The 23585-nt window shown below is 36.7% G+C and overlaps 1 protein-coding gene across 2 annotated transcripts in view; it reads left to right on the plus strand.

Annotated features, from left to right (window-relative positions):
- LOC104588940 (uncharacterized) overlaps window positions 1-23585 on the plus strand; it is a 50041-nt gene that overhangs the window by 20291 nt on the left and 6165 nt on the right. Inside the window, exons 5-16 of one of the 2 annotated variants that reach the window (XM_088900526.1) lie at window positions 5469-5666; window positions 8766-8831; window positions 8931-9020; window positions 9193-9501; window positions 9659-9756; window positions 10097-10132; window positions 16873-16993; window positions 18901-19137; window positions 20921-21016; window positions 21156-21221; window positions 21387-21425; window positions 21530-21664. In XM_088900526.1, the coding sequence (XP_088756652.1) occupies window positions 5640-5666; window positions 8766-8831; window positions 8931-9020; window positions 9193-9501; window positions 9659-9756; window positions 10097-10132; window positions 16873-16993; window positions 18901-19137; window positions 20921-21016; window positions 21156-21221; window positions 21387-21425; window positions 21530-21664 (1320 nt within the window). In that variant the 5' untranslated portion in view covers window positions 5469-5639. The remainder of the gene's footprint in view (window positions 1-5468; window positions 5667-8765; window positions 8832-8930; window positions 9021-9192; window positions 9502-9658; window positions 9757-10096; window positions 10133-16872; window positions 16994-18900; window positions 19138-20920; window positions 21017-21155; window positions 21222-21386; window positions 21426-21529; window positions 21665-23585) is intronic. The other variant, XM_010247077.2, reaches the window with a different exon arrangement.

Here is a 23585-nt window from a genome sequence, read left to right on the forward strand (position 1 = left end):
ATATAGTTGATAAAAAACACAACTGTACTGGCTGCCTCTACCCAAAAGGAAGGTGGAGTATGGGACTCCTGCAATAATGTCCTTACAACACTAAGGATATGTCCATTCTTGCGCTCGGCCACACCATTTTGCTGAGGAGTATCTGGACAACTTCGTTGCACTTGTATTCCATGATCCTTCAAATAGGATAAAAAATCTCCATCAGTGTATTCTCCTCCTGAATCCGAACGGAGAATACACACTTGTGATTTAAACTGAAGCCGCACCATAGCATGAAACAACTTAAATGTTGGGAACACCTCAGATTTGTGGCGAAGAAAGTATATCCATGTGTACCTGGTACAATCATCAATGAACGACAAAATATTTGTATCCAAGCCGGAAAGAGATAGAAGCAGTCTAGACATTACTATGTATAAGCTTGAAGGGAGAGGTAGCATGCTCAGATATGTGAGGAAATGGTAAGGTACGACTCTTACTTAAGCAACAAGAAACACAAGATGTATCAAAGGTGTGCAAGGAAGGAACTTTATTCTATGATTCAAAAAGGAACTAGAAGTGGAGGAACTGAAATAAATTGATGATGCTGCTGTTTGAGGCTTCTCGAACTTCAATGCAAACAGACGGCCCAACCTGCGCCCCTTCCCTTTCACCTTCCTAGTGTTCTGGTCTTGAATTAAACATCCATTTTGAGAGAAAATGAGAATGTTACCTTCGTCAATTAATTGGCCAACATAAATCAAGTTTGTAGTGAGATTAGGAACAGGAAGGGTCTTGGTAAGTGGGAAAGATGCAGTGGGTGAAAGCTTAAGAGACAGATCACTATTACCAATGATGTTTAACTTTTCACCATTGGCAGTAACAATATGTTTGTGATGGGTTTTAGTAAGGTTACTTGGTTGGTTAGGGTAGGCTCCTGTCATGTGGTTGGTAGCTCCAGAGTCAATGATCCAAATATGAGAAGGAGAAGCACAATAACCGGAAAACTCACCAGGTAAGCCAATAGCAGAAAGAGTAGAAGGAATAGCGGATGTTACTAGTTGTCAAATGTTTTGTTCAACCATAAATGCTAGAGAATCACCTTTAACAAAAGAATCGCCACTATCGGAGGTCATTTCAGCAAGAAAACAACAGTCCAGGCACAAGGATATCAGAGACAACCAAATTCAGCAATCAAGAACTCAAGATGACAGTCTAAAAAAGGCAAGTTTTTAAGACTGTCGAGTCTAAGGCCTTTCAAATATGAATCTGAAGTCTGAATCAAATAAATGAGATGCAAGAAAACCCTAGGACAACACCAGATCTAGGGTTATTGGTTGATCGAGTCAGTCGATTGAGAGAAATCTGTGATTTACCAACACATGAGACGTCTTCTTCACGATCAAGGAGGTATCTTCTCCTGATTGAGGCAGTCCTTAAAAACTACAAAACAGAAACTGAGTGTAGGGTTAAGGAGAGCTTGAGAGAACCCTTCGATTTGGAGAGAAAACTTAAATCGCTGGCTAAAAAAAGGTTGCAATCCAAAAATGGAAACTGTACAGTGCTGCCGCCCCAAGAAGATGATTAGTATTCCTTTGAAAACTTCACCAGATCAGATGCTGTTTGTAAGTGAAATAGATTAGGTCTAGGCGAAACCAGATCTGAAGTCCAAAGCTGTTGCAGTCCTAAAAAGGAAACTGTGCAGTGTTGTCGCCCCAAGAAGAAGATCAGAACTCCTTCGAAAACTTTACCAAATCAGATGTTGTTTGTAGGTGGAATAGATCAGGTCTAGGCGACACCAGATCTGAAGTCCAAAGCTGTAGCAGTCCAAAAAAGGAAGCTGTACAGTGTTACCGCCCCAAGAAAAAGATCAGAACTCCTTCGAAAACTTCAACAAATCAGATGCTGTTTGTAGGGAGAATAGATCAGGTCTAGGCGACACCAGATCTGAAGTTTGGCCTCAAACCAATGTCTCCCAAGAGAGATCTAAGGAAATCTCTCATGCTGGTTGTGCAAAGAAGAAAGAACAGAAAAGGGTTGATCAAGACAGCCCTAATACGACAGGTTTTTCTGCTTCTAGTAAGGTTCAAGAGAGCGAGAAAATAGATCAGAGAGCAACCTGCTCTGATACCATGTCAACACTCTTGGCCGAATAGAGAAAAAACAAGAATAATCTTAGAGATGTCAAGAATGAATGACCCCCACCTCAAAGAGTCTCTTATATATTAAAAGATATGTACAATTACAAGAATACCTATACAGGGCTGAAAGAGAAAAGAAGAATAAGATGTAAAAGTAATATACAACAGGGACTATACTAATAAGGTACATCAAGTTATAGAGTCTCCACTGAAAGAAGCTTGGATGAAGTGAAGGACTGTATTAGGGCAGCTACTAAGAAGAATAGAAGTTTGTTAGAATGGAGTCTGCCTCCAGAAGGTTTCATCAAGTTAAATTTTGATGGGAGCAGCCAAGGCAACCCTGGGCCTTCGGGTATAGGGGGTGTTTTGAGGACCAAGGATGGCAACATTATTTCCTTATTCTCAGGACACTACAAGGGCAGAAATACTAGCTGCTGTACAAGGGATTTAGATTGCCAACTAGCTTGGGGTGGAACATCTCCCAATTGAAGGGGATTCTCAGGTGGTAATAGGGTGGCCTCTAAACCCGGGTGCTGCCATTTGGGGCTACAAAGACTTCTTCAAAAAATTAAAGTGGTTAACTAGTAATATGAGAATTGAGGTTAAATGGGTAAGCAGGTCGGCTAATACTATGGCTGATTCTTTGGCCAAACAGGGGGTTTCTAGGGAAACTCTTTTTTGTGCTATCTTGTAAATTGTTCTTGTAAATTGGAAAGCTGTACTTAATTAGCTTGGAGAGGTTGCATCTCGTGCCTCTCCTTGGGGACCCTGTACTATTTATCTTTGCTGCTTAATAAATTTCACTCAATTATAAAAAAAAAGTCTATTCTCTCTTTGGTTGCAGATGGGAACCCCCATAGGATGTGGTAGGCTTATTCAACTTCAATTTCTTAAAGACAACAGAAGAGGAGAGGAAGATTTATGTGGAGGACAGCAATAACAACGTTGGTTTGGATTGTATGGGAAGAAAGAAACCAAAGAATCTTTAATGAGAAGAGCAAACCAAAGGAGTAACTGATTGAAGCCATAACAGTAAGAATAACACATTGGGTAAAAACTTTGGACTTTTTTCGAGAATTCTCAATAAATGACATAATAAGATCCTGAACCGAAGTGGCACAAACAGTTAGACCTGCCAAAAGTGTAAGAATGGTATGGAAACCTCCATCTATTGACAAGCTAAAGTTGAACTTTGATGGTAGCTGGTTGGGTAATCCAGGAAGGGTAGGAATAGAGGTTTTTAGAAACCACCAAGGAGTGGTGTTGGCCCTGTTTTTTAGGATCAATCGGTTTTGGAGATTTAGTCTAGGCTGAAACAGTGATTTAAAAGGCGCGCCTAGGCGCATAGGCAAGGCACATTTTAGGGTATACGCCTTGCCTAGGTCCTAGGCGCAACCTTTTCAAAAGGCACACGTCGATGCACCTAGGTGTGCACCTGATGCGCCTCACCTTTTGAAAATTTGACGCTTTTTTGCTTTTTTTGAAGATAGCGGCTGGGCTGGGGGCTCCGCCCCTAGACCTCCGTGCCACGCCCCTCAAGGCAAGCCCAAACAAGTCCATGTTAGGTGTTAAATTCTTAGTTTTCACACAAAAAATAATGAATTTATAATTTTAATTGCTTTTTAAGAAAACATTTTATTAGGATGAATGAATGAATAACATTAGAAAATAGGGGCGTGAAAGAATTTAACACCTAACGTGGACTTGTTTGGGCTTGCCTCGAGGGGCATGGCACAAAGGCGGCTCGTAGAATCAAGAATGTAATATGTTTTACATTACATTAGCTACTTGAAGTAATGCGATTGAGTGAAAAAAGAGATTAGAGGTTTTACATGCTTGAAAATGTTTTATATGTTTGATTTTATTTTTAAATTCTCATTTGAATATGCTTTACATCTTATGTTTATGTATTTTAATTTTAGATAATAGGTTTTTTAAAATATTTATTTTAAAATTTAAGTTTATATTTTTTTATTAATATTATGTTTAGTATTTTTTGTTTTTTTTTTGATTTTTTTGGCATTTTTTGAATTTTCTGACATTTTTTATTTTTAGCTCTTTTTTTTTGTATTTTTGCGCCTTGTGCCTCAGGCGCAAATTGACTGCTGCGCCTTTTTTGCTCCTTGTGCTTTTAAAACACTGGGCTGAAATTATGGCTTTCTTAAATAGATTGAGGCTTTCAGTACAACTCAGAGTAAGGGAATCGGAAGTTGAAGGAGATTCACAATTAGTCATCTATTGGTCCAAGGATTTCAGCTTGGTTCCTTGGAAACACAGACATGCTTTCAGGGAAATTGATACCCTAGCAAAGAGATTCAATGCTACTTTTGGCTGGATAAGGATTGCAAATTGATTGGCAGATGTTCTGGCAAAGCAAGGAGTTGACAGTCCTAGTTTGTTTTGGGCAAAGTTGTAACCTGATGTACTTTGGGCTGTTGGGAACCTGCTAGTTTTTTGCACTTCCTTGTAACTGTGGCTTGAAAGTTTTTGGGGATGACATCCCTGTCTTCGAATTGTATTAACTACAGCTTTAATCATCTCTCTTCTTCAAATTGTATTAACTACAGCTTTAATAATCTCTAATAAAACAAGTTATCTTCTGCTGATCAAAAAAGAAAGAAAGAAAGAAAGAAAGAAAGAAAGAAAGAAAGAAAGGAAGGAAGAAAGAAAGGAAGAAAGAAAGAAAGAAAGAAAGAAAAGGATCTATGCTTTCAAATTCAGGATGGTTCATGAACCCATAAGATAGGAACTTGTAGGTCTGTTCAATTGCATTGTCAAACTGTCAGGATGGTTCTCAACTGTTAAAAAGGAACTTCATTGTAGGTCAACAGTTCAACTGCATTTTCAAACTATTGACTTGTGAACTTGTGGTTTCATAATAAACTCCATTAAAAGCAATACTTTAGAGTCCTTGCAGATTTGTTAAACCTACAAGCTATACATATGAAACATTAGCATAACCAAGTTTTATTGACCACATGGACTAGATTCTTGACAGGGTTGCAGGGGTTGTTAGACTGATGATATGGTTCTTTGATGGATATATCTGAAAAATTTGTTTTAATAATTGCTTTTGTTTATATTTTTTCGAAGAAGTTATTGTATAAAAGTATAAAATCAAAAGTATACAAGTATGGTCCTCTGTACAAAGTGTTTCTGTACATTTTACACAACCATTGATGACCCCTAGAAAAGTCTATTTTGCAAAAAAGGGGAAGAAAGATCATCTCCACTAAAAACATCTAGTGAGTAGATAACCAGCTTCTTATCATGTGAACTGTATAATTAATAACCACCTCCTCCGGATTAGTCTTATGCTCAAAAGTCCTGCTATTTCTTTCCATCCAGATTGCCAACTGCTAAGGCACAACTGCCAGTATACTCTGCCTGGCTTAGACATCCCCTGAGGCCTGAACTTGCCAGCCAGCTAGCAAAGTCTTCAATGAGGCAGGAAAACATCCATAAACAGGACCAGATTTGCTCGAGCTTTGTTTTATATTGGACAACTGTGACAATGCAATGCATCAATCCACACTCAAACAAAAGGTCTGCTGAGAAACATGAACAAATTCTGATGGATCAAAATCAAAATGAAAACTTTGATCTGTTTTTGAAAGCATATGTCGTTAAAAATTTAAATCCTAACATACTGATCAAAAAAGCCCTAACAGAAGAAGAAGATTACTTTGGCTATATTTTCACCTGTTTAAATGATTTATGTTGGGCTTTTTTGATCATTTAGAAGGAACAAAATATGCGAATTATCCAAGATAAACATCAGTCCAGAGAATCAATAATTAGCTTGATTGGAATTAGAGTCATTTATTCAGTGTTGCATGGACATGGACACAAGAATCTGAATCTGATACATGTCAAGGAGTCTGACTTGGTGAACACAAAAATGTAGGATTCATGGACATGTACCACATGTTAAATATTTTATTATATATATTTGATGTTATAGTTTTTTAATATCATTCTTAAAATTCACAGAACTATTAAGCACAACAATTTAAATGCTTTAATTAGAATTTACAATTGAGAAGTTAAATTCACAGCTTTTGCCTATTTGCTTCATGGCCACACTAGTTGTTTTTCATTGTTTTCCTAATTTCAATATTGAGTAAGATCCAATAGAATGGGCCATAAATTGTGTTAATTTGGGAAAATACCAAAACTAGATTTCCCTAATTAGTCAGTTTAAATGGTTGGATAACTGTTACGTAGAGGCATTTAAAGTGAAGATTCATAAATTTGGAGAGTTGACGGGGCAGGAGTTTTGGTAAATCCGCATTATGCTCTAGCTCAGTCTGACACATGTCTCAACTTTTGAGTCCCTTCCAAAGGTGGGGTGTTTGCATTCATTGGCTTAAGGCAAGAGAAGAGTTCTCCTGCTTTACTACAGATGAAATCCTCAGAGGATGGTCTATAGTGGTTTCATCATCTATCTGCAATAGATCCAATATAACATGGGCCCCTCCCCCACTGGCAGAGTTAAAGTATTGGAGATCCTAGGGGGTTCAGGCATGTTTTCAGGGAAAGAGAATGTCTTTGAAGGGAGTTAAACACATTCTACAATTGGGTTAGAAGAACTGCAAATGGGATGGTGGATTCGTTAGCAAAACAAAACAAGGGGTTAATAGGCATCAGTTGTTTTGAGCTTTAGTATGAATCTTTTATATTTCGGGCTGTTGGAATATCCCGAGATGTTGTACTAAACTTTTCATATAATTAATAAAATCTTCCTTGATTAAAAAAGACCCTAGGGGTTCAGACCAAGGATCAAAATGTTGACCATATTGATGACCATGGCAATGCATGGATACACTGATATACACAAAATTTTAAAACTTTGGGATGTTAGATTACATCTCTACAAAGCTGATAAGATAAAATAATTAAAAATAAGGGAAAAATATGGTATTGGTCATATTGATGGTATGATACCCACTGATGGGTATTGGATGTATTGATATTTTGATCCTTGGTTCCGGCATTGGTGGTGTATTTGGAAACCATGAAGGTGTAGGAGATGCTAGCTTTCTCAGGGCCAATTGGTGTTGGAAATTCCATGAGAGGTGAGCTACACACTGCATTTGAAGGGCTGAGATTGGCCAAATCGTCTGGCCTTTTGGGACTGTTTGTAGAGGAGACTCAAAATCAACCATTAGCTGGCTAGAAGGGAGAAATGGATAGACCTTTGAACCTCAGACATCAAATTAAGGAAGCAAGACATCTCTGCCTCAGGTTACAACACGGAATTTTTTGGTTCCTTAGTCTGACTCAGTGGCTGATTCTCTAGTCTCAGAGGAAACTAGTTTTCCTTTCTTTTTCTGATATGCGCCAATATCTACTGGCCTAGCCACAGGTCTGTGTAAGACTAAGGGAGCTCTCATTGATGTGGGCGAATTGCTGGAAACTAATTTTCCTTGTTGTTGTTTTTTTTTTTTTTTTTTTCTTGTGGATCTTTTGAGTTAGCTAATTGAAGCTCTTCCTGTTATGCTCCTTACTACCATTTCTTGTGGATCTTTGTGGGAGCATATTGTATCATAATATTTGTTTTCTTGAGTTTTTTGAACTTGGTTTTATATGATTCTGGGTAATGACCGCCCTGTACAGGGAAACTATTGCTATGTATTTTGTTTGGGATCCACTATTCACTTGGTCAGTGTTTGGAACTGATGCCATTTTCTTGAAAAATGGTGCCACATCAGTGCCACGTCTGAAACCTGTTTTTTTTCTGAAAAACGTTTACTCAAACCACACCTTGGAAATTGGGAAAGGTGTGGTCTGAGAAACATCCTTTTTGGTGTTTTCTTGTATTTTTATTGTTGCTAGCAACAGTATGCTGATATGGTGTTGAAAAACGCCTATGTGGCAGCAACGTTTTTACTGTTGCTAACCAGAAAAAAACAGCATACCAATGCAGCACCGTTTTCTCCAAAAGCACCTCTCAGGAAACGCATTGGACTGGTGTTCTATGGTTTCTTAATAAACATAACACTGAGTTGGTTGTGGGTAATTTTCAGAGAGAGAGAGAGAGAGAGAGAGCCCCATGTTTGATGATTTTGTTTTTAAAAAATTTTAAAAAGCCACACAATTTGAGGGGGCTGGGAAGAAAGAGGGAAGAGGAGAGAGAAAAACATGACGTGGGCAAAGCCCATTTCATTTTATATGTATAATAGATTAGATATCATGTTATGATACATAATATATGATATGAATGTGCATAACTTAATCATTGTAGGATATTCAGAATTATTTACCAATTGGCTCCTAATCAGTAATTTATGGATGTACAAAAATGAACTGAAAAAGTTTAAATGGATGACTAGGGGTATGGTTGTAAAAGTTCAATGGGTGCATTGGTCGGCCAATAGCATGGCTGATTACTTAGCATAAACAAAGGGTTGGGAGGAATCAAATGTTTTGGGCTATCTTGCAAATTAGAGTTGTGGCGATTTGGACATAAGAGGTTTTATCTCTGATTGCTATTTGTAACTTGTACTTTCTATAGTTTAATATTTTAATTAATCTTCTGTTGCTGATCAAAAAAAAAAAAAAATCATGTTTGGTAACCCAAGCTCCTGTTTTGCTATGCCCTTACGTATTAACTGATTATAACAGAGTTCTTTGGTTGTGCAGGTTAATGATGTTGTCCTTGTAGGTGATAATACCCTTGTTTCATGCTCCTCAGACACAACTCTCAAGGTTCATACACTCTAGAAATTGGTATTGTTAAGTTGTTTCCTTTCATAATAAAAAGAGTTTATTTTTTATAATTAACTTTTCTCTGTTGAAATATGCCAGACATGGAATTGCTTGTCTGATGGAATTTGTAGCAGAACTCTCCGTCAGCACTCTGACTATGTTACTTGTCTTGCTTCGGCAGAGAAAAATGTAACTTCTTACTCGATTTTAAAATGTTGTTGCAAGCTTCCTTCATTGTTCTTATAATTCCTTTTTTAGTATTTCCTTATGTTAGATTTGACAATGCTGTTTATGCTTGGCAGCATTGCTTTGATTTGGTCACTACAAGTTTCTGATCCTTTTGTAGTGTCATGCATTTTAGAGCAATATTGTTGCCTCTGGTGGGCTTGGAGGGGAGGTTTTCATATGGGATCTTGAAGCTGCACTTGTTCCAGTCTCAAAGTCAGTTGATACAATGGAGGATGATTGTCAAAATGGTGTAATTAGTTCTGGCAACTCTGGGATGCCAATTACAAGCCTTCGTTCAATTAGTTCATCCACCACCGTTTCTCTCCATATGACCCACTCACATGGTTATGGTCCTATTGCTGCCAAAGGCCATAAAGAGTCAGTATATGCATTGGCAATGAATGAAAATGGAAGTCTACTTGTTTCTGGGGGAACTGAAAAGGTAAACGGATGGTTAGAGCTATGTTCCTCTGGATTTTGTGTCTGTTTTGTGTTATCCTCCACCACCATTATCTTTAATCGTGTTGGTATTTGGTTGATTGTTTTTTGTCCCCCAATAACTTGTACCACTTTCCTCATGGCCTTGGTTCTCCATGTAGGTAGTGCGTGTTTGGGATTCAAGAACTGGTTCAAAGACTATGAAACTAAGAGGCCATACAGATAATATTAGGGCTCTGCTTTTGGATCCTTCTGGCAGGTTCATTTGATATTAGTTTTGTTACTCAGCAAAAACTTTTCTCCATTGACTGATTTTCATCTTCCACCTAGAAGTGAGCATTGCTTTTGCTCACTGGTTCTGCTTTTACATTTTTAATTCACTTGAAAATACAAAATGGCGTGCATGCTTATGGGAGAAAGAACCATGATTGTGAAAGCAAGGGGATTGAAGGCATATGATTGGTAGCATAAAATTTTATAGGATATATGTTGATCAATGTTTTGTACCTTGTGTGCTTACTGCATTTATGTTTTTGACCTTTTCTTCTCATGCTATTATATCATGTATCATACTCAGGTTTCTCACAATTATGTTTCAGGTTTTGCTTATCAGGATCCTCTGATTCCATGATCAGGTAAATACTTGACAACATTTATCTAACACCATGTTTCTTATATGTGGATAGTGGATACTTGTTAGGTGTGAATGGATTTAGCAATAGTTAATTGGGAATTTTATCTTTTTTTCCTGTCATTTTTTGATAGAACAGACAAAAATGTACTTTTCTATATTTAGGAAAAACCCTATTAGTGGTTCTGCTCATTTCAAAAGATGGATTCTAGTCATAGGTTTGGTCGTACTTTACCTTAAAAAAAAGTGTTATCTTATGCATTCTTTCGTACTTTGTATATGGTGCACCAGATCCATGGTGTTAACTGAATATGACACGGACCTTATGGTTTGACCCAAAATGTAAAGCTAGTATCATTCTTTAATGTAAAAAATTGGGGAGTGAAGGGAATAAAAAAATCTATGCCCAGGCCAAGTTGAAAATTATGTAATCTAATATTTGTGAATCTATTTACTTTGGGTTTGGATTAGGGTGCTTTAGGATTTGAAGGCAAAATTGGATCTGTCAATTCTTTGGGCCTCTGGACTGTATTGATTTTAATTTATGGTGTCAATTGTATTTGACCTGTGGTTTCTGCAATTTAGTGGAATTGAAAATAACCAGTTGAGGCTTAGCCATTTCATTTCCCTGTAGAAATGGGAATGAGATTCAAACCCAAGAATTATTTTGAAAGATTTGTCTGTCGCTTCCTTGCACAATCTCAAACGGGCAATACTGGTAGTGTAGACAATAGGAATTTCCCTTTGGTACTAAACTCCTTGGATGACCATGTCATGATAAACTCACCAAGTCATCAATGCATAACTGGGTTCCTAAGATTTGCATAAAAACATCCTGTAAGGCAGCAACGAACTTGCATTGTTCGAAGAGATGGTCCACCTTACATGCTTTAGTTTGACATTTATTTTTGATAGGCAGCACTAGTCTGACATCTGAAGCACCTATTGTCATTACCTTCGTTCATTTTGTCCAAGCTAGTGGTTTGAAAGAAGAAAAACAACTTGGTTTTGGGTTAACGCCATCAAAATTTTAATTGATCATTTGCTTTTCCTAATTAGGATATCAAATCTCGAAAGTAGGCTTTGTTTCTGAGTTTCTAGCTATCAAGAAAAGTATGTTTTTTTATTGAACTGTAATGAAACAGGAATTTTAATAATAAGAAAGGTACGAACAATTATATTGGTTGCTAGCCACTATACCAATGCAACAACTGAAAGCACCCCTTACAACAGCACACACCAGTAACATTTTTTCTCTTGTTTCCCCCCTTCTGCCAATCCATTAGCTATGCTATTTGTCACTCTTGGAACCCAATTGATGTTACTACTCATCTGCCTCAAGATGCTTCTGATTTCCCTTACAACGTGTCTATAGGACCAAGAGCCCTCCTGGTTACTCTTCAACTAGTTTGTGACTACCTTTGAATCCCCTTCAAGGATAACATTTCTATAGTTAAACATTTTTATCTTTCTTAAGCTAGTTAGCACTGCTATAAGTTCTGCTGTGGAGTCACAAATGGCTATTGGTCCTGAGAAAAGGCCGATTTGTTCTCCTGCATTTTTTTATAACTCCCCCAACTCCTTACAACCCTGGGTTGCTCAGGCTGCTACCATCGGAATTCAGCTTATAATGAGATAGTGGTGGAGACTTCCAGACAGCAACAGGTTTCTTATTTCCAGTAGAAGAATCAGCCACTAATTGCCACCTTTTACAAATGTCATCAATGTTGGAAGAGGCAAATAGATCTAACGTTTTGAACCAGTGAGCCACCTTGATCAAAACACTATCTATGACCTCTAGAACTCCTCTTTCCTTCTTAAATAGCTTTGAGTTTCTTTCCTCGCATACACACTACAAAACTGCCGCCCTTGTACATGTCCAAAGAAACTTTCCCCTCTTTTGTGCAGGAGAGTAAAATCCCAAATAGCAGTCACATAATTACAGAAGATTAGCAGGTGGGAAGTGCTTTCAACTTTAGTTGGGCAATTGGTAGTTTTGACTTGCTATTTCACCTGGAGTTTTTAGTAAATTTTGTTATGATTGTGGGAAGCATAATCTCTGATTCTCTTACATGGGGTTGGTGTAAATGTTGTACGTGAGATGAGTGCCTGTAATTGTACCTTTGCATGGAAATATCTCCTATTTTTACCTTTTGTCTGTAATATGGATTACATTACATCTCCAAAAAAGGTAAATGTACAACATATCATTGTGAATGGTGGGAAGATTGCAAAGTAGAGGGTTGGGCAGGCTTTAGGCTCCGAAAGAAATTAAGAGCTCTAAAGAGAAACCGGAAACTTTGGGGGAGAGAGGTATTCAAAACTGTTGAAGAAGAAAAGAAAAGAGTTCTTACAGAGATCAAGGAGCTGGATAGCAGAGAACAAAATGGGACCCTTGATGCTCTGAACAGAAGTAGAAGAGCAGATTTGAAAAAGGAATGGGAACAATTAATCAGAAGAGAAGAAATTTACTGGAGACAGAGATCAAGAGTGAAATGGCTGAAAGAAGGAGACAATAACTCCAGATTTTTTCACACTTATGCCTCGGGAAGGAGCAGGCTCCAAGCTGAAAGTGAACCAGAGGGAAGAGGAAAATCTCGAGAAAATTAAGGAAGCCTTCCTCTCCTTTTTCAACAACCTCTACTCCAAGGATAGCAGATATCAATTCACATTTAGTAGATGGGAAGGCACAACTTTATCAGCCGAAAAAAGGGATTGGTTGGAAAGAAGTTTTGAAGAGGAAACAGTAAAGTCAGATATTATGGATTTTTTCAGGGAATTCCACTCTTTGGTCATTGTTAACAAAGGCCTTAACTCAACCTTTCTCTGTCTAATCCCAAAGAAAGGGGGAGTCTTGGAAGCAAAAGACTTTAGGTCAATAAGTTTGATAGGGAGCATTTATAAAATTTTGGCTAAAGTCTTGGCCAATAGACTTAAAAGCAGTCCTTGAAGATCTTATTTCCCCAATCAATTTGCCTTTGTGAATGGGAGGCAGATCATGGACAGCATTCTAATCGCAAATGAGTGTGTGGAAGACAGAAAATCCACTGGGAATCCAGGGGTCCTAGTGAAATTAGATCTAGAGAAGGCGTATGATAAAGTGAATTGGGACTGTATCCTTGATTGCCTGAAGATGAGAGGTTTTGGTAACAGATGGATCAAGTGGATTAAGGGTTCCATTGGTTCCTCTTGGTTTTTGGTGTTGATATATGGCGAAGCGAAAGGCTACTTCAAGGCTAGTAGGGGTCTCAGACAAGGTTGCTCGCTCTCTCCCTTTCTGTTCACTTTAGTAATGGATATCTTTAACTACCTTTTCAATAAGGCAACACTCCTCAACTTGGTGAAAGGTTTTGAAGTGGGAAGGAACAAGGTTCATATCTCACATTTACAGTTTGCTGATGACATAATCTTGTTCTTGGATGCCTCCTTGAACAACATCACAAACACTAAAAGGATAATTGAATGTGGTGAAACGGTCACAGGTTTGAGGGTCAACTTCTGCAAAAGTTCTATGGTTGCTCTGAATTCAGTGGAAGTGGAACTCTTGGAGAGCTTCAAATCTTTATTGGGGTGTAAAGAGGAGAGTCTTCCTATCTCATACCTTGGGATGCCTCTTGGAGGGAATCCAAAGTCTCTCAATTTCTGGAAACCAGTGGTGGAAAAATGTGAGAAGAAACTTTCAGCTTGGAAGAAATGCTATCTCTCAAAAATGTGAGAAGAAACTTTCAGCTTCAAAGGAACTTTCTTTGGGAAGGAGGTGGGGAAAAGAGGAGTCATTTAGTCAGTTGGAAACAAGCTTGTAAGCCTAAAGAGGAAGGAGGCCTGGAAATTGGACACTTAAAAGAGAAAAATTCTTCTCTTTTAGGTAAATGGCTGTGGAGGTTCCCTAAAGAACCTAATGCTCTTTGGACTGCTGTCATATCAAGTAAATACGGATCAAATGCAAACGGGTGGGATAGCAATCTTCATTTGAACAGGATAAAATCCACAAATCCATGGAAAGGTATCATCGCCACCTATTCTTCTTTCTTTCCTTTCATAAGATATAAAGTAGGAAATGGCTCAAAAATAAAATTCTGGAAAGACCTTTGGTGGGGGGATTCTACCCTTGCTGCCTCCTTCCCTAGACTCTTTATCCTTACCCTTGACCAAGAAGCCTCCATTTCTGCCTGCCTTCCAGACCAAACTGTTGTGAACACCCTAAACCTTTGACTCAGAAGACCCCTAAGGGATTCAGAAATTTCTGAATTAATATCTTTAATTGAGTTCAGACCCTTAAAGAAGCTTACATCTCCCCCTCCAAGTCTGACACCCAAATCTGGACCCTTCACCCCACTGGCGATTTCTCTTCTAAATCTATGTTCAAGGCTTTGATTACTGATAGTCATCATCCTCCCTTTCCTTTTAAAAAGATGTGGTGCAGCCACAACCCCTCAAGAGTTTGCTTCTTTGTCTGGGAAGCTTGCCTCCAGAAAATTAACACTTGGGATCTCTTGCAAAAAAAGTTTTTGGGAAGACTGTTTATTTCCCCTCATGTTTGTATTTTATGCCTCAGTGAAGGAGAATCAGCAGATCACATCTTCCTTCATTGCAATTTCACCCAAAAGATTTGGTTCCATTTTCTGAAAATGGCAGGCTACAGTTGGACTATACCAAAGGATGTTAAGGACCTTCTACATCAGTGGCAGGGAACAGGGTTAAGTAAGAGGGGTATAACTTACTGGCAATCAGTGTTACATGCAGTGTTGTGGGGTGTTTGGGACGAAAGAAACAAAAGGGTTTTTGACAACAAACTAAGGTCCCTGGAGGAGTTAATTTTAGACATTTCTTACTTGTGCAATCTATGGACGGTGAATTCAGATCTGTTCAATGTAGTCTCAGTCAATGACCTCAATAGAGATCTTTTCCCCTTTCTATTTCTTCCTCACCTCCATCAACCACCCTTGAGATTTCCTGATCCCATCAGTGAAGGGGTGTTAAACTTTGATGGCAGTGCTCTAGGTAATCCCGGATTAGCTGGTAGTGGAGGAACATTAAGGGATGAAATGGGAAACATCTATTGGTCTTTCAGTGACCCAATTGGCATGGCAGATTCCACTAAGGCTGAAGTTTTGGCTGCCCTCACAGGAATCAGAATAATAAAAAATTTGGGAATTCAAAATGTAATCATTGCAGGTGATTCAGCCAACACTCTAAAATGGTTAAGAGACAAAGAGGGAGGGCCTTGGAGATTAAGTCACTATCTTGAAGAGGCCAGGGACTATTTGGATTGCCTAAATGTAAAGTTAGTTTGGATTCCAAGGGAATACAATCATACAGCAGATGGCTTAGCTAAATGCGGAGTGTTCTTAGAGCAACTTTATAGCGACAAGCTTCCTCCTTTGTAATTTACAGGGGTTCTTCCCCTGCTTTGTACATCTCCCCATGTACCTCTTTTTTTATTAATGGATCTTGGTTATCTTTTCTCAAAAAAAAAAAAAAAGTGCACTGCATCATGGAATTCCATTTCCATTATCCATAGGGCAGAGCCAAGTTATTGGCTTGTAATGAAACATATTGTCGTTTCTTTGAAGGATAGACATTATCAGAATGAAAACATTGTAATGCTGGGGTAAAAGTGAAGGAATAACTACCACACCTTTGTTATTATGATATAACTTGCTTACTATAAGATAGAGATGAGAAATACAATAAAAGCATCATCCTTCTGTAAAATTTGAGATGTATTTATGACCAAGGATTAAAACTTTGATGCTCTTTCTGCTTTCAAGGGCAACCAGAATTAAATACACGAGGAATTTGAGATACCTATAATTTTGTTATGATATAGTTATTAAATAGCATGAGATATAGATAAGTATAAGAATTTAACTAGATAGGATTTTAAAAGAAGAAAAAATAGACAGAATGAGAAAAAAGTAAGGAGAGGTAAATCTTAAAAGCATATACTTCTTATTTATCATTATTACAAAAATTCTTGAAAATTTGATGAGACCTTTACATTCCAGCAAAAGTTTGATGAAAATTTTGGTTGTGAATGAAATTGAAACCTGGTGTGAATTTTTAATGTAAATCCTTGTTTATGCCTTAGGATGAATTTTGTGGTCTTGTTCTTTTCCCCATTTTTCTTTGAGCTGGAATTTTTTACATCATACCCAAAATGTTTTGGTGGTAAAAGCATCTTTTGGGGTGTTTGACAGTATGACCTGTTTTCCATGTTGCCAGTTTCAGAAAACTAGGCTACACTGCTTTTCTCAGCCCAAACCATGAAACTAGTTTGTTTAGGTTATTGAAAATTCTAAAATTGTTACTGTAAGCTATACTTTAATTGATTTTAACTATGGGGGACATATGATGTCATGTGATATTTGGGTTCCCCATGTGTTGTTTAGTCCCTTTTTTCCTTCAATGTACCAAAGAAAAAAATCCCAAAGTTAGGCTCCACAGTGCTACATAAGCTTCTCTAATTGAAAACAGCTTTTGTAAACCTAGTTTTTTTCCCACCAAAGCAGCTTCTTTTCGTTGAATCTGCAATTGATCATTCTTCCATTGCAAAATACATTTATCAAAAAAAGAGCCACTGCAAAATGCCCCCTTTGATACCAGCAGAAGTTCTACCATGTATATGAAATGCCATACAACATTTATTTTCACTTGACAATATGGTTTGATGGAATAAGCTGTGCATACCACATATTACAAAATAAGTTCTTTGCTGATTGATTTTGTTAACTAATTTCATAGACTGTGGGACCTCGGTCAGCAGCGATGTGTGCATTCTTATGCTGTACATACAGATTCTGTTTGGGCGCTTGCAAGCAGTCCAACATTCAGTCATGCTTATAGTGGTGGGAGGGACCTTTCTGTAAGTAACATTTCTTTAAAAGTCTATGGATCTTTCTGATTTGGTTTAGTATGAAAAATAATAGATAAAAAGCAGTAAAAGAAGGATGAAAGTGTAGAAGAGAAGGAGAAAGAAAAGAACCACAATTTGAGGAGAAAAGCAAGCTATGCATCCTGTCTTTCTTCCTCTATTTATATTATAAACTACATAGGGACAAAAGGGCTAAAATACCCTTGGTTGCAATGACCTATAATATTTAACACTCCTCAAGAGGTGCATAAAGGTTGATCATTTCCTTTGTTTGCCAAGATTATGTTCTTAGAGCTGGCCACCGCTTTGATGAATGCATCTGCTAATTGCATCTCTGACATGATGAAAGGTAAATAAACCTTCCCAAACAACTCTTTCTTGAATAAAATTTCAATGAAGCTCAATATGTTTAGTCTGATCATGCTGGAAAGGGTTGTGAGCTATATTGATGGCTGCTTGATTGTCACAATAGAACATCAATACCAACCTCTTTGAAAAGTACACAATCACAATATCTTAGTGGCATCATGTGCCATAGTTCTATACTCAGCCTCTACATATCCACTTATTTTCAAATATTATTTTGTACATTTTATTTATAAGTATAGGTTGTAAATATATCTTGTACATTCTGTACATTTTATTTATAAGTAGATGTTGTAATTATATTTTTGTATATTTTATTTTCAAATGTCACTTACGAGTCACCTACCAAGAAAAGTGGCTTAAGAGCCAACCTATTGCTTTTCCCTTGGGGTGCTCATCAAAAACCGAAAAACCAAACTGAACCGAAATATCTGGTTAACCGAACTGGTCGATTCGGTTTTGGTTAACCAATATGAAAAACCGGTGGTTAACCGAAGTTATCGAACCAACCTGTATATACTATATTACTATATATATTTATATATTATATAAATATATATATTTAATGTATAATATATAATATATTATATATTATTTATAATCTAATATATTATATATTTATATATTTATATATGATATATATTATAAATATAAAAAACCGAAGAACCAAACCAATTGCTCCCTACTAACTCTGTCATTATGAAGATCCACTTATGCCAAACTGGATCCTTGTCTTTAGGTAAATATAAAACTTTCTAAGTTTGATTCTTTAAGAGAGCATCTATCTCAAGGTCCACAACCTCCTATTAGGGATAAGACATAATCTCAGTCACACTCTTTGATATAGATGTTTGAGAAATGGAGGCAAGGAAATTGATATGGAGACAAACACCTGTAATATAAATGCTGTTAAATGGAATGAGCAATAGATTCATACTTACCCCTGCTTAGAGTGGTAGAAAGATGGAGATCACAGGGAACATTAAAGGTCAAAGAATCAGTATTAAAGAGGTTTTGAGGTGAGTGGCTGGCCTCTGGTCTATCTAGGTCAAAGAATCAGTATCAAAGAATCGTTGATCTGCTTTGTTGTTCTGTTGTTGGGGTGTTATCTTAACACCCGGTTATTGCTTGTATTCTGTTCCTTTTTTCCTTTTAATGAATTTTATTTTTTACCTTTCAAAAAAATGATTCAACCATGGGAAACGATAGACAACAAGAAGTAGAAAAAGGGTGAAAGAGTAGAAAATGAAGAAGACAGGAGAGAAATGACAAACTATATAGTCTTTGTTCCTCTATTTATAAAAAATTTATATTATAAACTATATAGAAAGAAAATAACAAAAAAATATCCCTGGTAGTAACATTCAACAAGTATCAATTATGCTTGGTCTTCCTTGTCAAATTCTTCTCTTTTGCATGACTTTTTAATATTTAAGAAAGATAAATCATGTACATCATACCTCGCTTTTCTTTTACATGACTATTGTGTTGCTTTGCTTGCTGTTTGGTGCACATTCTGGATGTGGTTTCAGGTATACGTGACAGATTTGGCAACAAGAGAGAGTGTTTTGCTTTGCACAAAAGAACACCCTATTTTGCAACTTGCTTTGCATGATGACAGCATATGGGTTGCAACAACAGATTCTTCTGTACATAGGTGGCCAGCTGATGGACGTAACCCTCATAAGGTTTTCCAAAGAGGTGGTTCATTCTTGGCTGGCAACTTGTCCTTTAGCAGGGCAAGAGCTTGCTTGGAAGGGTCTACTGCTGTAAGTCTGCCTTTCCCTGTTTGTGCAATTATTCTATTAGCAATATTTTTTTTGATTAGCAACAGTAATCTGAAATTTTGTTTAGTAGGTAAAGTATCAATACTCAATATAATTGGAATGAACAGAGAATAATATAAAACAAACAAAGGGCTAAGTGGCTAGCATCTGAGTGCCAATTAGATCGACATTATAAAGTTCAGATGAGGTGTTCGTATGATTCCAGATCAGAAGGAGAAGAAGAAGGAGGAGGAGAGAAAGAATAGTCTCAGCCGAACTAGAGAGAAAAGACACACCTTCTCTAGTCAGCCACTCTTTTATTTATACTTTTCTAAAATACACAAGAATTACTATTGTGCCCTCACTTAAGTGAGAGCCACATCAGCTAAACAACTAATATATAACTTAACATAAAATGTCTATACTACCCTTCTACAGCCGACTCTAACAGTTTAAAATTTCATCCCTGGGCTTGATGCCCTATTCGATCAGAACATGCAGAACATGACTTTTCAGTCATCATTCTGTTGTATACTGATGCTTTTGGTGTATGTGACAGTATTTTTAATTTGGTATACAAAGGTGGTTTTTTTTTTTAATGGTTTTGAAGAGTGAAGACTTCCCCCGGATTTATTCTCCACTACCAGCTAGGTCTATTCTCTCTCAGATATAATGTTGATCTTTGGGCATGCAAATTTTCTCAGTAATCTATTTCATAGTTGCTCAGTCTAAAAAACATCTTCTTTTATTATAGCTGTGGTCTTGTGGGCCATTTTTGAGATTTCATATGGTTGTGTATTTTAGTTAATGAAACTGCTTCCCCCTTTTTGTCTTCCTTCATTATCTTTTAATTTGATGTCAAAAACTCTTGAAGTTTACTATTGAACTTGGTTTTCTATTCCTTTGTATGCAATGTGATTTACTTTGGCAAATGGTTTTGTCCTCTATAATTAAGTTGTTTTTTACAGTTCAGTGGTATTTTTGATTATTTGACCTCCATGAACACAAAGCTGCAATGATGTCATGACCTCCCTAGTGGCTTGGTTTTCTCATTACATAGATCGGCATCCTTTAGGCAATAGCAGGGACCATGTATATTTCTTTAATAGAAGTCGAACATTGAAGCTGCTTGGTCATTGGTTGAAATACACGTTTAAAGAAAATTAAATAAAAAATTCTAATTTCGATCCTGTTTTTGGTTGATTTAAACCACTTAAGGACACTTGGAACTGAAATAGAAAAAAGCTAAAGAGCCAAAACAATATATATTTGAGTTTATGAGACTCATTGAATGTCCCTCACAATGTTAAATTATGTAGGAAACAATTCAAGGACTAATATAAAATCCTTTAGGTTTTGAATGAAAACTACTGTACCCAGAGAATAGGTCACCAAGAAGTGCATACGAGAAGTGTTGTGTCTCTAAATCCTCAGAGACTTAATTTATACCACAGTGAGCTCCTAAAGAATAGTGGTAGGTATGTTTCAATATGGACTTTTAGAAGACAATTTCAAGGATGGGGAAGGTGGTCATTGTGACCTTAGTGAATGTTTGGTTCATTTAACCCTTCTCTGTACTTCATGTAATTATATTGTTCTGATTTTGGATTTCTTGATGATTTATACTGGTAGCATTCTAATAAGCTATTATGGGCAGTCTGACATTACATTGCAACTTTTCTATTAGTTTCTAGAAGTTGCCCTTTTTCCTTTTTTGGTTTTGTTTGATTTCTTGCAAATGCTAGTCTTTTGGCCTTGAGAAGTATTTATTATTTGTCCTTTCCAGGTCCCTGTTTACAAAGAACCATCATTTACTATACCTGGAACTCCAGGAATTGTGCAGCATGAAATTTTAAATAATAGAAGACATGTCTTGACTAAGGTGATTATGATTCTTCCCCTCGATATCATGTTACAAGTAGTGCTATTTATAGATACTAAGTGACAGACATGATTTCAAATGTGGTCGTTTTGGTTACTATATTTATAACCTAATCTTCTTTTACCTTTTTTTCTCATAGGATACTGCTGGATCAGTGAAGCTATGGGAGATCACCAGGGGCATTGTGGTTGAGGACTATGGCAAGGTTGTGTGATGAACTTATTCCTTGTGTTTCATTGTTGGTTGAATTGACATTATTGTTATTTCTCTGGATACAAGGCAAAAAATACTGAAATCATAAATTGAGCCTTTTTCTTTCAGGATTTAGTCTTGTTAGCAAGTATTGATGATTGTAATGGTTAATTTGCAGGTTTCGTTTGAGGAGAAGAAGGAAGAGCTGTTTGAGATGGTTTGTACAATAAATTTTTGGGCTTAATGCTGTGCAGAATTTTGTCTTGCAATTTTAGGTCATCAGATGATCATTCTGTTTTGATTGCCTTTTGGGTTCTCCAGGTAAGTATTCCTGCGTGGTTTACTACAGATACCAGGCTTGGAAGCTTGTCCATCCATTTGGATACGCCACAATGCTTTTCTGCAGAGATGTACTCTGCTGATCTGAACATAGCTGGGAAACCTGAAGATGATAAGGTGAAGATTTTTAGTTATCTTGTTTATGTACTTTGCTTATTTGTTCTTATTTGCTGAAGGCCCAAAATTTTGAAAGCTAATCTCAGGCAGTAAATGTATATAAGTATATTTAATATAGATAATCTCTGCAGTGATGTACTTTGCTTATTTCTCTGTTATCTTTTACCTCTTATAGTTGATGCATCATATGATATCGTGTTAGAAACTTGCTTTCTAAAGATCCATGACATCATGGAGTTATTCTGCAAACTAATAGGTCACTATTGTCCGATTGCCCTAACTCCTTGCTACCTCTTAGTATCAATCAGTGATTTAAAAGGCACGCCTAGGCGCACAGGCGAGGCACATTTTGGGGTATGCACCTCGCCCAGGTCCTAGGCGCACGCTTGGTGTGCTTTGCGCCTCAGCCCAGGTGTGCGCCTTCTTAAAATTTTGCGCTTTTTGCTTTTTTTTTTCAAGAACCCCATAGTTTCTAATGTTGTTCATTCATTCATTGCAATAAAATATCTTTTTAAAAAGCAATGAAAGTTATAAATTCATTATTTTTTATGTGAGAAATAAGAATTTCAGACCCTAAGATAGACTTGTTCGGGCTTGCCTTGAGGGGCGTGGTACAAAGGCGACTCATAGAATCAAGAATGCAATATGTTTTGCATCACATTAGCTACTTGAAGCAATGCAATTAAGGAAAAAAAGAGATTGTGGGTTTACATGCTTGAAAATGCTTTATATGTTTGCTTTTATTTTTAAATTTTCATTTGAATACGCTTTACATGTTATGCTTATGTATTTTAATTTTAGATAATAGGTTTTTTAAAACATTTATTTTATAATTTAAGTTTATATTTTTTATTTACATTATGTTTAATATTTTTTGAATTTTTTGCATTTAAAAAAAAAATTTTGGCTTCTTTTTTAATTTTCTGACCTTTTTTTTTGATTTTTTTAGATTTTTTTTTTTGTAATTTTGCGCCTTGCTTAAAAAGGCGCACGCCTTGCCTTGCACCTCAGGCGCAAATTGGCCCTTGCGCTTTTTTTGCGCCTTGTGCTTTTAAAACACTGGTATCAAATTATAAATGGCTAATTTCACTCTGAGAGAGCAATCTCAGTTTCATTTTCTGACTCATCAAAGGCTACCGTGTTCTTACAGATGCTAAATGCCAATATACAGTTTTTTTGGATCAGTAAATGCCAATATACAGTTATTGATAAAAAATGCCAATATACAGTTGCTGTTACTGTTTTAATCAAGTTTGGATTCTGTGATTCTATGGAGTGAAAGGTCATTGATCTTGTTGGTATGTGGTGGAAATGCATTAATTGCTTGATTAATTATTCGGTCTTAATTTGTTGGAATTGTTGTGTTTAATATTGTTGACTTTCCTACAGTGCTAAGGAAGGTTATAAAAAAGGCCAAATGGTAATGCGATGAACATTTTGGGAAAAATGTAATTGTTGAAACTTATCACTGTTGGCTATTGTTTGGTTGATTTTAAAGACATTCCATCTATGATCTATCACCGTTATTACCACTGGGTCGTTTTTGCTTCTGCCCCGCCCCCTAGTCCTTCATATGCAACAAAAGTTTGCATAAGGTTTTGATTTCAAGAATAAAAAATATGATAAATTTGGTAAAATGTACATGGAATGATGAAAAGATAGGGCTGAAGATGAATATATTTCTAATATGTTCTTTTAAAAATGCAGAATGAAAAACATGACATATTTTGTGTATAATCTATTAAATATATGCATTTGTATTAATGAAATCAAATTTATATGTTGAAAAAACTATATGAGAAAATGTTAATTCTTCTACCAAGCTCTATATATGTTAAACTGCTGTTTCTGTTATTGTCATGACTTTAAATTTCTTGTTCAATTCTAGGAGTAAGTCTTAATTCTAAATCCATTTGCAGGA

This window comes from Nelumbo nucifera, chromosome 3 (genome assembly GCF_055504915.1).
Source record: "Nelumbo nucifera cultivar China Antique chromosome 3, China Antique-T2T, whole genome shotgun sequence".
Taxonomy (NCBI): domain Eukaryota; kingdom Viridiplantae; phylum Streptophyta; class Magnoliopsida; order Proteales; family Nelumbonaceae; genus Nelumbo; species Nelumbo nucifera.